This window comes from Mchenga conophoros, linkage group LG20 (assembly GCF_057382185.1).
Source record: "Mchenga conophoros isolate Kocher_MC1m ecotype Shallow Benthic linkage group LG20, M_conophoros_male_GT1.1, whole genome shotgun sequence".
Classification (NCBI taxonomy): Eukaryota; Metazoa; Chordata; class Actinopteri; order Cichliformes; family Cichlidae; genus Mchenga; species Mchenga conophoros.
In genome coordinates this window covers 5,747,106-5,761,825 of record NC_140545.1, presented here as the reverse complement: position 1 = coordinate 5,761,825, position 14,720 = coordinate 5,747,106, and the positions used below count along the sequence as shown (strand labels likewise).

The 14,720-nt window shown below is 38.8% G+C and overlaps 1 protein-coding gene across 2 annotated transcripts in view; it reads right to left on the bottom strand.

Annotated features, from left to right (window-relative positions):
• cntn3a.1 (contactin 3a, tandem duplicate 1) overlaps window positions 1-10,752 on the bottom strand; it is an 84,198-nt gene extending 73,446 nt beyond the window's left edge. For both annotated transcript variants that reach the window (XM_085258546.1, XM_085258547.1), the window contains exons 1-2: window positions 10,221-10,752; window positions 375-518 (exon numbers count right to left, since the gene is read on the bottom strand). In XM_085258546.1, coding sequence (XP_085114672.1) covers window positions 375-429 — 55 coding nt within the window. In that variant the 5' untranslated portion in view covers window positions 430-518; window positions 10,221-10,752. The remainder of the gene's footprint in view (window positions 1-374; window positions 519-10,220) is intronic.
• Window positions 10,753-14,720: the final 3,968 nt, after the last annotated feature.

Below are 14,720 nucleotides of genomic sequence, written 5' to 3'. Positions count from 1 at the left end.
ACAATTGAGGCGCTATTTAAAATGAATGACTGCACGCTCAACTGATAGAAAGAGGCTGCCTTTCAGAGATGGAAACCTGGCTGATTGTTTTTTGCAACAGGATGCAATGCCTGGGAAAAAACAAAAGAAAAAGAGAAAGAGAGAAATAGTTGCTATGCACAACTGAGAGATTGTCGATTTTCTTGCCTTGAGCTGCCAATGAAAGGAACAGCAACATGAACATTTCCTAACATTTGTAAAATTGTTCAAAGCTTTGGGCACTCTTTTCCTTAAAAAAATCTTTTATTTTTCTGTTTTAATTTTAAGAGCCATCTGTTCTGAATTCAACATAGACCATAGGCATCAAGACAAGAATACACGTTTGGGAGGCTTACCTGCCAGGCGTTCCACCAATGACAGCAGCACTATAAGTTTCCATAGCAACTTCATTTTAATGGTCTCAGGTCAATAAAAGCTCACTTCCAATCACAGGTGTGTAGAATCACAGCTTTGTCCTTTCCAGCACTTTCACTGTTGTTCTGTCAAAAAAAAAAGAAGAAGAAAGAAAGCAAAGGGGAGGAAACCATTAAACATTCAAAATCTCTAATCTCGATTCAAAACAGTTGGATGGATTTCATGAGAACCATTACTGTCCATGTTTGTGACATATAAAACAAGAAGTTAATGTTAACATGTAGAAAACGTATTTTAGGTAACAGGTAATATTTGGCAGGTGCTTTTTGTTTTAGCTGCAGATCTTGTGGTGCACAAAAGGCTTCCACTGTTGCAGAGTTTGCTTAAATGTGCTCAACGTTTCATAATAGGGATCATGGCTGCGAGAGAAACATAAAGGGATTGCTCACTTGTGCTCAAACTTACTGAGACAAAACAAAAAGCACACTGGTTGTCAGACACATCCCTAGCACGTAATAAAGTAGCGTCCTGGCTCCTGGATTCTGCCTGAACGAGGGGGATTATGTACGTCTGACACAAAGCGCTGACTGTACACAGTACAAAAACATTTTCAGTCCCCCTGGGAGACTTGCAATTGATTTTCTCAAAGGCTAAACTGTAATTTATCTCTCCTTCTTACTTAAATGAAGTCCCAAACAAGTTGTGATATGAGAATAAGTCGCACTCCTCCCGTCACTGATAAACAATGATGCAGCCTGTTTATTTGTTTAAATACACATACATCCCTAACATGGTGATAGCCAAGATCCTTTCTGATAAAGCAGCAGATAAATGTTTGCGTACGTGAGGCTGCGTATGGAGTGAAAAAGGATGAAGGGGGGAAATTAGCCATTGCCTTTGTTCAAACCGACTCTCCCTGGAACATTTAACTGACTGATGGTAAAGCTTCCTCTGACTCCAAACCATAAGCATGCTGAAATAAATGAGAGGGGGGGAATTAATAAGAACATACAGTGTAGTCTATCAGGAGCCGCGTGCCAAAAAAGCAGAGACAACTGAACGATTACGCTTTCTCAGTTATATGCGCGCCTTCTATCCTTGCGCCGCTGAAAAGCATGATAGAGCATACTGATGCTTATGTGAATATATCAACTGCGTCCCTGACACATTTGCCTACACTATTCCTCCTTCTGCATGTACTTAACCATTAAAGGCAACACTTTTCCCCTATAAATCTCATTATGGAGATTGGGTTTAGAGAGTCATCTTAGTTCCAACTTATCTCGCAGTTATTACGATGCAAATGTCAGGAGTAAATGTTGGCTTTCATCAATAAAACAGAGACACTTCAAATCCCTCCAAGGGCTCCTGGATATTTTTGGAATGTGCCTCCTTTGAGTGAATAATTGTGAGAAATGTGCTGAATAAATTACTCAACATTATGTCTTTAATTGAAAAAATAGGAGTCGTTAAAAATTCCAGCCGCACACTTGCGCATTGCTACTTCAATGTCCGGGCGACATCTAATGTAACGTGCATGTGTACAGTTTTAATTTGACTACTAAAGTAAATGTGTGTGTCACCACGGGCTGCAGATTGAACTGTCACTGCAATTTGACACTCGCATTTCGACAAACACTTCATGTTTTTTTAAAAAATGTTCAAGTAATTGTTTTGTCAGCCATTAAACGTTTTACAGTCTGGTCATCTAAAATTAATTTATCCTGCCCTGACAGCAACACAACTGAACATGACCGGAATGTGTGAACTACTGAGAGGCCCCATTCAAAAAAGCTACTATCTGCTGGCCTCTAACGCCAATCTTTTGATCTCTATTAGGCTGCAAGCCTCGAGACACGAGACATCAGACAACAGGGTTAGTGGAGGGACAAAAGAAAGCCTTTTGATCCAATGAAGCTCAGCACTAAGATGATGTCTAGGGGAGTTGAGTCGTGGCCAGCATTTGACTTCCTATTCAGTGCAAATCGATTAGCCTCGTGACCTTAAGTGGTAGCGACAAGGCCAATGACTTACTTTCATCACAAATTGATTCTCTCATTTGTTTGCTTTATCAGATGAAAGTTAATGATAAGGAAAGCTTTCAAACTTTGCCTTTCAAGTTTCAACCTCTTTCATGTTGTTGGAAAAAAAGCCCGTGTTTGAAAAATGGATTATGATCAAGGCCTGGAATGACAGTCCTGGCCTAAACATTTCCTGACCCAATTTGCACAAACTCAACAACACTTAAATGGAACACAGCCGCAAAGTCAGCCTCTCACTGCACATATGCAGATGAAAGTAAAGGAGAATAAAACAGGTGCACTGCATGTAATGAAGAACACACATTTGTATGGTTTCTTTCTTTTTGACTAATGCCTTAACCAGTTTTTCAGTACAAATCCAATCAGAATATTTGAAATGGTTTGCATACTCATTTGCCACAATAACCTTATACCAGTACCAGCTGGGGGACCCTGTTATTTCTTCTCTCAAGCAGTGAGATGACACGCAAACACTCACTAACAGCGCTGTCTTCTTCTTGTCACTCGTCAAGTTATTAGCCTGAAGCTTTCAGGTCGGCTGGTTGACAAGAGCTCATCCAACCAAATCGTCCATGTTACTTTGATAAAGAGAAAACCCTGCAAAGTTTTGAAGCTTTGAGACTGAAAATATCTGAATTGACATATTTTGCTGTTTGGTCTAAATTTGTTCTACACAGCTTTGAAGGCTCAAGAGACTAGAGTAGCAGCCGCGTTCAAACCAAGCTGGACGGTTTGCCATCAAATGGAAAACGATACACAACAGGAACTGTTACGGCTCAGGACATGAGGCTGATTAACAGTTTTACTCAAAATTATTGTACTGCGATCCAGAATTGAGTCTGCATTATTATATTTTTGGTAATATATACAAATATGAGCCAGAATATGTTGAGTTTGTTGTTATGACTGAAATAAAATAACTATGTGGAAATTCTTTAATATACAACACTGGATTTTGTAAATTATTTAATTTAAGCTAAAAGAGTAAGGCTCTACATTTAATTAATCTGCAATGTGGCAGATTTAGTTAAATACAGACAAAAAGCTTCTTTTTTTCTGTAACCAATCAACCAACTTAGGCATGACTTCACCAAGATTTTCTTTAGTCAGCTACATCACTGTATATCATAGCAAGGCAATTGAAAGTGGTTGCTGGGTGGGAGACAACCTTTCTCCAATCATTGTGTGACTAAGACAACACATTGCAATCAATCCGCACTAATGAGCATAATTCATCAACGACTTGGCTCAGCTATCTGCCAGCTGGTTGTATTTCCCTACGTTAAAGCAATGTTGCTGAGCACCTATGTTATCATACAGTTAAACTGCCAGCTTACAGCAACTATGTCACTATTTGTGGAGGAATTTCTGAATCTCTGTTTTATTTAACTATGAGCTTCTGGTTGGACTCTTAATGTAAGTAGTTGGTGTGATTCTTGCCATATATAGACAGCAACAGATTTGTGTCTTTTACTTATTTATCACAGTTAATTGTCATATTATGACAAGCGGATTGCAATAATTGCCAACTTGACCCCTGAAACTGATAGCAGACTGAGTACCTTATTGCTGTGGTAGCACCATCTTAAAGAACCAAAATCACTTTGAAGATGGCAACTGACTGCAAGTGGGCAAAGTCCAGATCCCTGTCTTCAAGGCAACCATTTCAAAGACAGTTAGCAAGTTCATTACACATGGCCACAATAATTTTAATGAGCTCCAACCATCGTTTTCCTTAGTGTGTCTCTGGCATATGGTATGTCAAACCAGCAGTCTTATCAGCAGCCAAATGCTCAAGCATCCACCCACCCAGTGAACTTGTCTGTTTTAAAACCCAAGGAAACGGAATTTATTTGCGCATATAAGACAGGAAAAATCAGCTAATACCCACATTTAAGAAGCTACGCCCATCAAATATTTGGCATCTTTGCTTAAAAATTTACTTCAGTGACTAAATCGCGCTTGTTTGGTTTCTGTCAATCAGCTAATGAGTTAAACTTGAAATCTTCTCTGACTTAAAGGAGCTTATGAGAGAACAGCAGAAAGAACTTTGAATGCAAAACCGAGTGTTTCGTTTTACTTTTGAGGATACGCAGCTGCTTCCAGGGAAGCTTCAGATTTGTAGAGACAAAGCACTCCTCCAAATTTCAGCGTTGTCAAAGTGACACCACTCATCCTCTTGTTCTCTGACAGCACCAGCTGGAGCTTATAAACCATAGACTACAGTTCAGTAAACCGCACACTTTGACAGTGATGGCAACTGATTCGACCCTCTCCCCTACACCCGATCTTTCAGCTGTCATCAGTTTTTAGGGCTTAAAAATATATTAATAGAAGGTTACTCTGGGTCCCTTTTGTGGTTGGAGAGTCCAGATGAAGATAAAATTCACACTAAGAAGCAAGAGCATCCCCCACACACACGCACATGCACTCCCTCCAGCCCCTCCCGGCCCCCAAGCTCTGAATCATGAATGAGGCCAGACTCCCACACTCTGCAGGAATGAGACAAGACCAGGAGGAATGGCATACAATGCTGCATCTTTAATCACCTGAGCTGTGGCTTCACTTAATCTGCAGACACCAGCTCGATCAGTGTTTTCCTTGCACGTGTGGCTCATCTCACAGCTCCGAGTGCCTCCGGTCATTCAAAATTTATTTTGTGGTGATGCTCAACTTGAGACTGGTAGTAGTAGCAAATGTGAAATTATTTCTATGTCCTGCATTCTTGGATTCACCACACTCAAATCAAAGTTTAACAAGCACCTCCCAGACAAGTGCCACTAATAATGGAGTAGATAGTAGTGCGGTGAATAAGTCTTTGGCCCCTTCTTGATTTCTTTTTGCATATTTGTTACATTTAAGTGCCTCACATTATCCAGCAAGTTTTAATATTGGACAAAGATAACCCAAGTAAATACAAAATGCAGTTTTAAAATGATAATTCAATTTATTAGAGAAAAAAAAAAGCTGTCCAAACCTACCTGGCTCTATGTGAAATAGTAAATGCCTCCAAAACCTTCTACCTGGTTGTGCCACCCTTGGCAGCAAGAACTGCAATAAAGCTTTTATGATAACTGGCAGTGTGTATTTCACATAACTGTGGAGGAATTTTGGCCCACTCTTCTTTGTTATAATTCAGCCACATCAGAGGGTTTTCAAGCATGAATGGCCTGTTCAAGGCCATGCCAAAGCATTTCAACTAGGTTGAAGTCCAGACTTTGACTCTGCCACTCCAAAACCTTCATTTTTTTTTTTTTTTTTTTTTTTGGTTTTGTTTTTTAGTCATCCAGAGGTGGACTTGCTGGTGTACTTCGGATCATTGTCCTGCTGCATAATCCAAATAAGCTTGACCTTTAGGGCAAAAACTGATGGCCGGACATTCTCCTTCAGGATTTTCTGGTAGTGAGCAGAATTCATGGTACCATCAAGTCATCCAGATCCTGAAGCAACAAAGCAGCCAGGCCATCACACTACCACCACTATAAATGGCTGTTACTATGATGTTCTTATTATATAATGATGATGTGTTAGTTTTACACCAGGTGTAAGGGGACTCAAACCTTCTTGTCTCATTAGTCCAGAGAATATTTACCCAACAGTCTCGAGGTTATCAGGATTTTTTGTGTTCTTTTTGGTCAGCAGTGTTTGTTTTCCTTGGAATTCTCCCATGAATTCCATATTTCCAATTTTTTCTGATTATTGAGTCACGACTTTAACTGAGGCAAGTATGGCTGCAGTTCTTTAGATGTTGTTCTGGGTTCTTTTGTGATCTCCTGGATGAGTCATGTAATACTAAATTTTTGGTAGGCTGGCTACTGCTGGGAAGGCTCACTACTTTTTCTCTAGTTTTCTTCATGTGTGAGTAATGGCTAGAAATGACTCTGTAACCTTTTCCTAGCTGACAGACGTCGGTGACTTCGTGTGTTGATGTGTCACTTTTTTTTTTAGATCTTTTAACCTACTTATTAATGAAAAGATTATTTCAAAACTGCATTTAGCTTTTTCACAGGTTCCTTTTGTCAAGTATTAAATATACTTTTTCACTGCACTACATGTATTTTAGATGTTTTTTTACTTTATTTCTATAAAGGTATGTAGATATTGACTATGCTTTGTTTTCATTGTCACTATGGGTTTTGCTAAATTTTAACATGGTGCCATATCTGTATTTGTAGCCCCTTGCACAATTTAAATGTGACTGTACTTCTCACTGTATTAATTATTGTACTACGTATAAGAATTCAACACAAGTGCAATGTTGACGAAGCACAGAAGAATCTATTTGCATATGATGAGTAACAACAAAACTTTCTTTAGCTAAAGATTTTATGATGCCCAAATATTTTTTTCCGTCTTTCCCACAAATGGCACACCGCAGGAGGCAAAGGAAGTGCCAGTGTATTCCCCAGCCAAGATTCTACCTCAAATAGTGGCACAAGACAAAGAGACTAATAGTGTTTTGATCTAAGCACACAAGCTGCAGGCGTGACATAACACATGCCAGCTTTTTCATTTCTCCAGACCGCACCAGGGGCGCTCCACTAACGCGCTCATTCCAATCTCCCCTGTGACAAGAGCAACTGAGCATGTTGAAAGGTTCTCCCTGCTTGCATACATGCTCCAAGACCAGATTTTAGCATAATGAGCCAGTGTGTGGTAATAATTTAGAACCGAGAATAGAGCCATGCATCTAAATCCATTTCAACATTTTCTAAAAACCCTTAAAAACATTGCTGCTTACGTGGTTAAACCCATAGAAACAAATTCATTAAAAAAGTCTGAAATTAGTAAGATATATACATGGTTTTGGGAAACAGATATGTAGATAGATAATAAGTACTGATTATGTACTGTCTTTAATTTTACCTCATGTTTTTTTTAGATCTTAACGCCTTCTTGTGTTTTATAACCAGAGAGTCAAAATTTCATTGCCTCGAGCAAATGAACTCTACAAATCAACCTGCCTTGCCTTCTCTTACAAGTAATTTTAACACTCTATAAATGTTTTTAGGCACAAGCTGACAATCCCAGTGCACATGCTTTTACTAAATTACCAATTAAGGATGCCAATTAGGATAATAAAAGCCTCCCAATTAATAGTTCTTTAAATACACTAATTTAGCACTTGCTTGATCTCAGCTGTCATCATGGGAGGTAATTTTCTGCCCTTGATGGAGAAAAGGCAAACTGCTATTACTGCAAGGAAGACAGATCCTCTAAGACAGATTTTAAGTCTCCGTAAGGACCATTGTTTAAAGCATAGATAGATAGATAGATAGATAGATAGATAGATAGATAGATAGATAGATAGATAGATAGATAGATAGATAGATAGATAGATAGATAGATAGATAGATAGATAGATAGATAGATAGATAGATATTCACAAGCCAGTGGTCACACAACACTGTAATTGGTGCTGACTTGCCGTGACTGACTTAAGTTGACCTGACTACTGCCATGATGGCAGGTTTGCATGTCCATGATAGCGGTACCAACATGAAGTGCTCCCATCTGTACTTGTGACATTCTTGCAGCAGAACCCCGCCCTGCGGCTGTTTAGAAAGGACAATACCTGCCTGCCCACAGTGGGAATAGTGAAGGACTTTCAGGATCACAATCATATCCGGACGCTTCATTTGCCAGCAGTTAGTCCGGATACGTCTTTTATTGAAGATGTGTTGATGTGCTCAACAGTGGTAGCTTCGATGAATGACCACTGCACAGCTGCAGGATGCACTACTCCAGGAATGGAGACACTTGTGCAGTCCATGTGTGACCTGCATCACATCCAGAGGAGGCCAATTCCCCTTCTAAACATTTTACACATGCATATATTATAGTGTTGGTCTAGAAAATATCTTTAAAGCACAAACTTGCACTTTTTTTTTATCAGTGTGGACATATATTTCCTTTTTTAATGATAAGCAATTATGTATTTATGTCAATAAACTACAATTGAAAAAACTTGCTTATTTACTTAATTAATTTTCTGAGCTTTCTCACAGTTCATGTCTAGCTCATTTTTGTCACAACCACAGATTGACAGAATTTTGTCTTTTTACAGATTTGTCATGTTTAAAACTAGTATATAAAATGTCATTTTAATGCGCTTGTTTGCTGCTTCATTGGGGTTCATAATGCAGAAAACTTTGCTTCCAGTTCTCAGAGCAACTGCGCCTTGTCAATGTAACTTCTCGTATACATGCAAGAATTCTGCGTTATTTCACTAAACTGAATACTGATGTATTACAGTTGTCATTATTAATATTCCTATAAGAAGAAATTCAAGCAGTCAGTTCTTTTGGTTTTGTTTTTTTACTTTTTAATGCAATAGGTAAGCATATTGTCCACACGGATTAGCTTATGCACTGCTGGTGTCCCACTTACTTATTGCATAGACAACTGAATAAAAGATGAAGACTAAAGAGTTTAGCTCTGCAGGTAAAATGTCCATAGTCTGCACTTCTTTGCATGTGAACTCAGAGACAAGTATGAACAGCAGAAACACAAAACTGAAACAGAATTTTAAAGAAACCAAGTGACTCATCCAAATAGATTTGCTTACTTGTTAAAGTAATAATAAAAAAAAAAAGGCAACCCCTACTTGAACCAATCAGAATGCACATGCGGTACTTTTGTCTTTGCCAACTCAGACTCCTCTTTCCTCATGCAGACCAGGCTCAGCGGGGTACTATGAACTTCATGTTCACCCTCCTCCTTTTTCTGTCCCGGTGACATCATCAGAAACCTGCCCAGCCATAAGCTCACTTCCCCAAGGAGATGTGTAGTAACTCTACAATTCCAGTCACTTTAATACAAATGTTTAAAAAGGAGATACTGCACTTCCAGTTCGGTGGAAACAACAAAATCAACAAAACTATACCCAAACATGCAGTTGAATGTATGCCAACATGAAACAAAAACAGTATTGTGAAGCATCCCCTGAGGCATCCCTAAGAGAGGGGCAACACTAAACACTGACAAAGGGAAGAGTTAATAATCAAAACCACCTCTAATACATTTAATAGCAAAAGCACTGTAATTTACTTAATAGCAGAATCACAAGCAAAGAAGATCCATATGAAACATATGGACGCTTGATTTCACGAGATTAACTATTTCCAGCAGAGTCGGATGCTAAAGGACTTTAGACAATCCGAACCAATCAGGCGAGGAGCGCGGTGCAATCAAAGAAAAGGAGAGATGATGAGACTGGACTGATTCCAATCCCCTGGTGATCACTGACGGCAATGTGTTCTGCCAAAAGGTTTTAAATGAACGAGGAATGATGGTCTGGATTTGTGCCTCACAGAAAAAGCTGCACGGTATAAATGATGGCCATGGCCAATTAGGAGACGCAGAATGTGATTTTATCTGATGAGAAATGGCACCAGTCAGCTGGGATTTCAAAGCTGTTAGTTTTCTAACTCATGCATGGCAATAATGGCATGGACACAATGCCGTCACTTGTGCAATTGAGCGCTGAATGTCTAATATGTGGGTGTGAATGTGTGCTCCGTACTATTGATGGGATACTTCAAAAACAAATGCATATTATAAAATGAGCAAGGCAGTTTCTTTGACATCACGTTTCGGTAAATACCTAAAATATTCAGCTTTACTCCACTTTACTGTGGTTTATTTCAGAAGTGGAAGTTGTAGACCGGTGATAACAACAACCTCGTAGCACAGGCATAAGAAATAATCAGTACTGTATCGGGAATAGTGAATACTGCAGCTTCCGTAGAATACCGAATAAAGTAAATAAATGTATTTCCTTACCGGAATACATATCCTCTGGTGTTTGCTGTCGTTCATCCCTTCTCGTATATCCATGATACACCGCGCATCTCCTCACTCCTTCACCCAAGCAGGTCCCCAGATCGAGTAGACGACTACAGTTTAGTTGGTCTCTTCAAAGTGCGGGTGTTGCTCTCTCTAAATACACCCAAACTGCTTTCTTTCTCCTTTCTTGAGGCAGACTACCCTAAATGTAAGGGCTTACTCTTTTCATCGTCGGTCCCAGTGTTTTCAGCGTCTGAGTAATTACCAGCACCTCGGTCCTCCGCTCTCCTCACTGGTACATTAATGTAGGATATCCCGATGGTCCCGCATGCACCGCGGGCAGGCGGATTTAAACCAAGCCCTTAGCGGTGGTAGTTTGCGTAGTGAACGTTTTGAGGTTGAAATAATTGTTGTTGGGTAAATTCGTTTAAGGAACACAAAGAGTTCGCGAGCAGCTTAAAACTGGTTTTTGAATGCGCGAGTCCAGCTCGTCTACACGGTGAGGACTCCAACTGCCTGCGCGCGCGGCGCCGCTGGCACACGGGACATCAGAGGTGGATGCAGGAGGGTTTGGCCTGCGTTTTTTTCCAAGCTGCAGGTCTTCGACATTTCCTCAAAATGTCATGATCACCTATCCGGGTACAGCAGAACGGATCTGTATAAAGTAACTGTAGTTTTATTGTTTCTGGCTGATAAGGCAATAAGGCACGGGAGTTATGTATGCACACATTCATTTTATTTGGGGGGATAATGAGGATTGTCTAAAAAAATGTATTTCTTAAGCACCAAAATTGGTAATTACGCAGAATTGACCTGTAAGCTATTGCCGCAAATTCGTGGGCTAATGGTTTCATTCTGATGTTTAGTTGGTACTTATTATACATAATATGGGTCATATTTTCTAAAGTGATGCCATTTATTGTACGCAAAATCTTAAAATGGCTTTGAAGCCAATTTAAAAAAAAAAAAAAGTTCAATTATGCAAATTACGTAAAAACTGATTTCATTGCTGAAAAGTTAATAGAATGAGCTAACATGCACAGTGCCACACTTTATAAGCTCACCTTAATGGAGTAAATTTCAGTATCAGTTCTGAGTATGTTTTTCCTGGTGGTACCACAAGCCAGTGTGGTACCACTGCGAGCTACAGATCTGCTCCATATACGTATCCCAGTAAGCCATAACATTTCTACTCTAAAACCTGCAAAATGTGATGACGCCATTGCTGATGAGTCAGAATACCTGAAAACACCTGCGTGCATGTGAAGAGCACGCTTTTATGAGTGTGGAAATATTAAATTATTCTAATATATAATTATTTAATGTAAGTGGAGGCACGACTTGTAACCCTTTTTTTTATTGACTTACAGTCTAAGGCCACAAAGAACACACAATTAATAGTTAATGAAAGAGAACTCAAACACAGAAGTAACTTATAACTGTTCTGTACAAGAGCATCAGGTACAGTGGGGCAAAAAAGTATTTAGTCAGCCACCGATTGTGGCACCGGGAGTTGAAAGTCCGTGTTGCTCGGCGACAGCCCCAAAACATCACTGCTCTCCAGAAGATCTGCATGGAGGAATGGGCCAAGATACCAGCTACTGTGTGTGCAAACCTGGTAAAGACCTATAGTAAACATTTGACCTCTGTTATTGCCAACAAAGGTTATGTTACAAAGTATTGAGTTGTATTTTTGTTATTGACCAAATACTTATTTTCCACCCTGATTTACGAATAAATTCTTTACAAATCCTACCATGTGGATTCATGGATTTTTTTTTTCACATTCTGTCTCTCACAGTTGAAGTGTACCTCTGGTGCAAATTACTGACCTCTGTCATCATTTTAGGTGGGGGAACTTGCACAATCGGTGGCTGACTAAATACTTTTTTGCCCCACTGTAAGTTCATTATAGTCAGGCACTGTGTCAAAAGATGCTCTGTGTGTGTGTGTGTGTGTGTGTGTGTGTGTGTGTGTGTGTGTGTGTGTGTGTGTGTGTGTGGATTGCTTTTTATTTTCACTATGTAACTCTGAAAAGAAACTTCGTTGGAAAAGTTAAATTCTCACTTTTGCCCTCGTTGTTTCCCAGTAGCTTTCCCCAGGTAGCTGAAATAGCTTAAGGTGGAACAACCAGAGTAACTGTGTCAAACAATAAAGACCCAATTGTTGGAAGAAGCGAAGAAGATAAAAAGGGTAAGTGATAGAAAGGGACAGGAAAACAAACAAGAGTGAACATGAAATAGAATTTCACCTGATTTAAAGGCAACATTCAGCTGACATTTTTTTAAAGAAATCAAACCTTCCTATTTATTAGAATGGTAATGCTGGATGTTTTTAAACCAAAAACTCACAGGTGAAAAGTTGCTTACTGCCACTTTAAAGAATTTAGAGGTCCATTTACTATTGTTGGTGCATTTCTGTGTACAGTCTACCTCATGAAAGGGACCATCTTTCACAGTGACTTTTTTATATATACTTTAAGTGTATTCTGATGTACTTCAGGAGACATTAAGCTGTCTCCAAGATTTTTTCAGTTAATCATACATCATTACTTGTAGTATACAAAACTAGAAAGACTGCCAGCTCATAAAGTTCAGTCAGGACTTATTACAAACGCTACGCCTCTGGCTCACAAGCTGCTCATAATGTTGAGGGGGATTTAAAAGATTCTACTTCTTTTTGAGCCAATGGTAAAATGATAATTACAGACAAAATTAATGAATGCCCCACTAAGCCTTGGAAAGGCAATGGGGGAAAAAAGAATATTTGGATTAACCTACTGAATGAACATTTAGTATTCCTTAGTCATTCATGCACGCAGCTAATAATGGCACATCAAAGCTCCAAGGAACACTTAATAGTATAGCCACTCTAAACACAAATATCTGCAACTAGGCTTGAATATTTCATGAATTCTTTAATGCTCATGGCTGGAGGGAAATTTTCAAATCGTTTTACTGTGATGATTTCTCTCCAAAGAAAAACTAACTGAATTTTACCTCATGTAGTTTTACTCATTTCCCTGTGCTCTCCACTGAGAGAAATACGTTGAGAGAAATGCCACCATCTTTATGCAACGATGAACTTTTCATTGTTGTTTGGAAGGTGTCAGTTAAATACATGAATTCTGTTTGTCCCGAGGCCATAAACGAGATGCTGAAATGAGAAACTTGCCAATACTGTCAGGAGACTGAAGAGCCGGAAAAGGTAGATTATTCTCTATCTTTTCTTCCAGACAAATAAAAAGAGAAACAACGCTTAAATAAAATACTGTCTTGAATCATAAGCAATGATACTTACTAGTATGTACCGTATTGTTAATGTTGTTAGTATATTTTGCAATAACAGGAACATAGTGGTGCAGCTGTTTTGCCAATTTATGCATTGTGATGACTGGGAAGGTGTGAGGTATAGATTTGTTTCATAATTTTCACTTCCCAAATAAACCAATTAAAAAAACAACATTTAATTTATCTAAATTCTTGTATCTTGTATCTGCTTGATCTCTGAGATTTAATTTGTTTGTTTTCTTGTTTTAAAAAAAGGCAGTAAGATAAGATAACCTTTATTCGTCCGACACGTGGGAAATTTGTTTTGTCACAGCAGGAAGTGGAGAGTGCAAAAGTTATGAAGCAAAAATTAGAATACAATAAGAATAAATACAGTACACAACTGTACAGAATAGAATAAAATAAAATGCTATGTACAGTAGAATAAAATAGAATAAAATATACAATAAAATAAAAATAGAATACAAATGCTATATACAACTGAGTAAAAATACAACGATGCCAGAAAAGATTATTGCACATTAGTGTTATCGCACATTTGTGGATGTGTGTGTTTGATCAGTTAAAGTTAGTACTTTCATCATTAGCAAGTACTGCCTGTTTCACAACATACCATTTGCTACTTGAACATAAAAGCAACAAAGAGAAAAGAAATCATGTGTGTAGGCTGTAATCTAATTTATGTCTCTTGCTGTTACTTCAGAATTCTGCTTATTTCACAATCTTGTTAAATTGCATTTTGTTCAGACTTTTTGTGCTTGTGTGAAATGTTACTGAGGTGAAAGCAGATTTGAAGTCTCTGTTAGAACAATATTACTGCAACAGATGGTGGATTGGGTGTGCAGTACTGACTTAGGGCAATCCTCCTTGCCCTTGTCTCGGCATGATGTCACTCAGTTTGAATCAAATGCAGGACAGCCAGCATCTCAAGCAGCTGCTCAGCAATGCAGACAACACAGTGGAGTTTTTTTCTTAAGGCCAAAGGATGTACAGCTAAAACCAAGACATATACCTTGTGTCAAGGTACTCTCTCATACTTACCCCCAAGTTGTTGTAATGCATTACAGTGCTTGTAAGGCATTTTACTACAATGGGTAGAATATCCTACTTGATCTGTTTAGATTTTCATCTTTATTTTATGCTGGTGACAGCAGAAACCTGAAAGGCATCAAGTTTCTATAGTTATGTATGGAGTAAAAGCTACAAA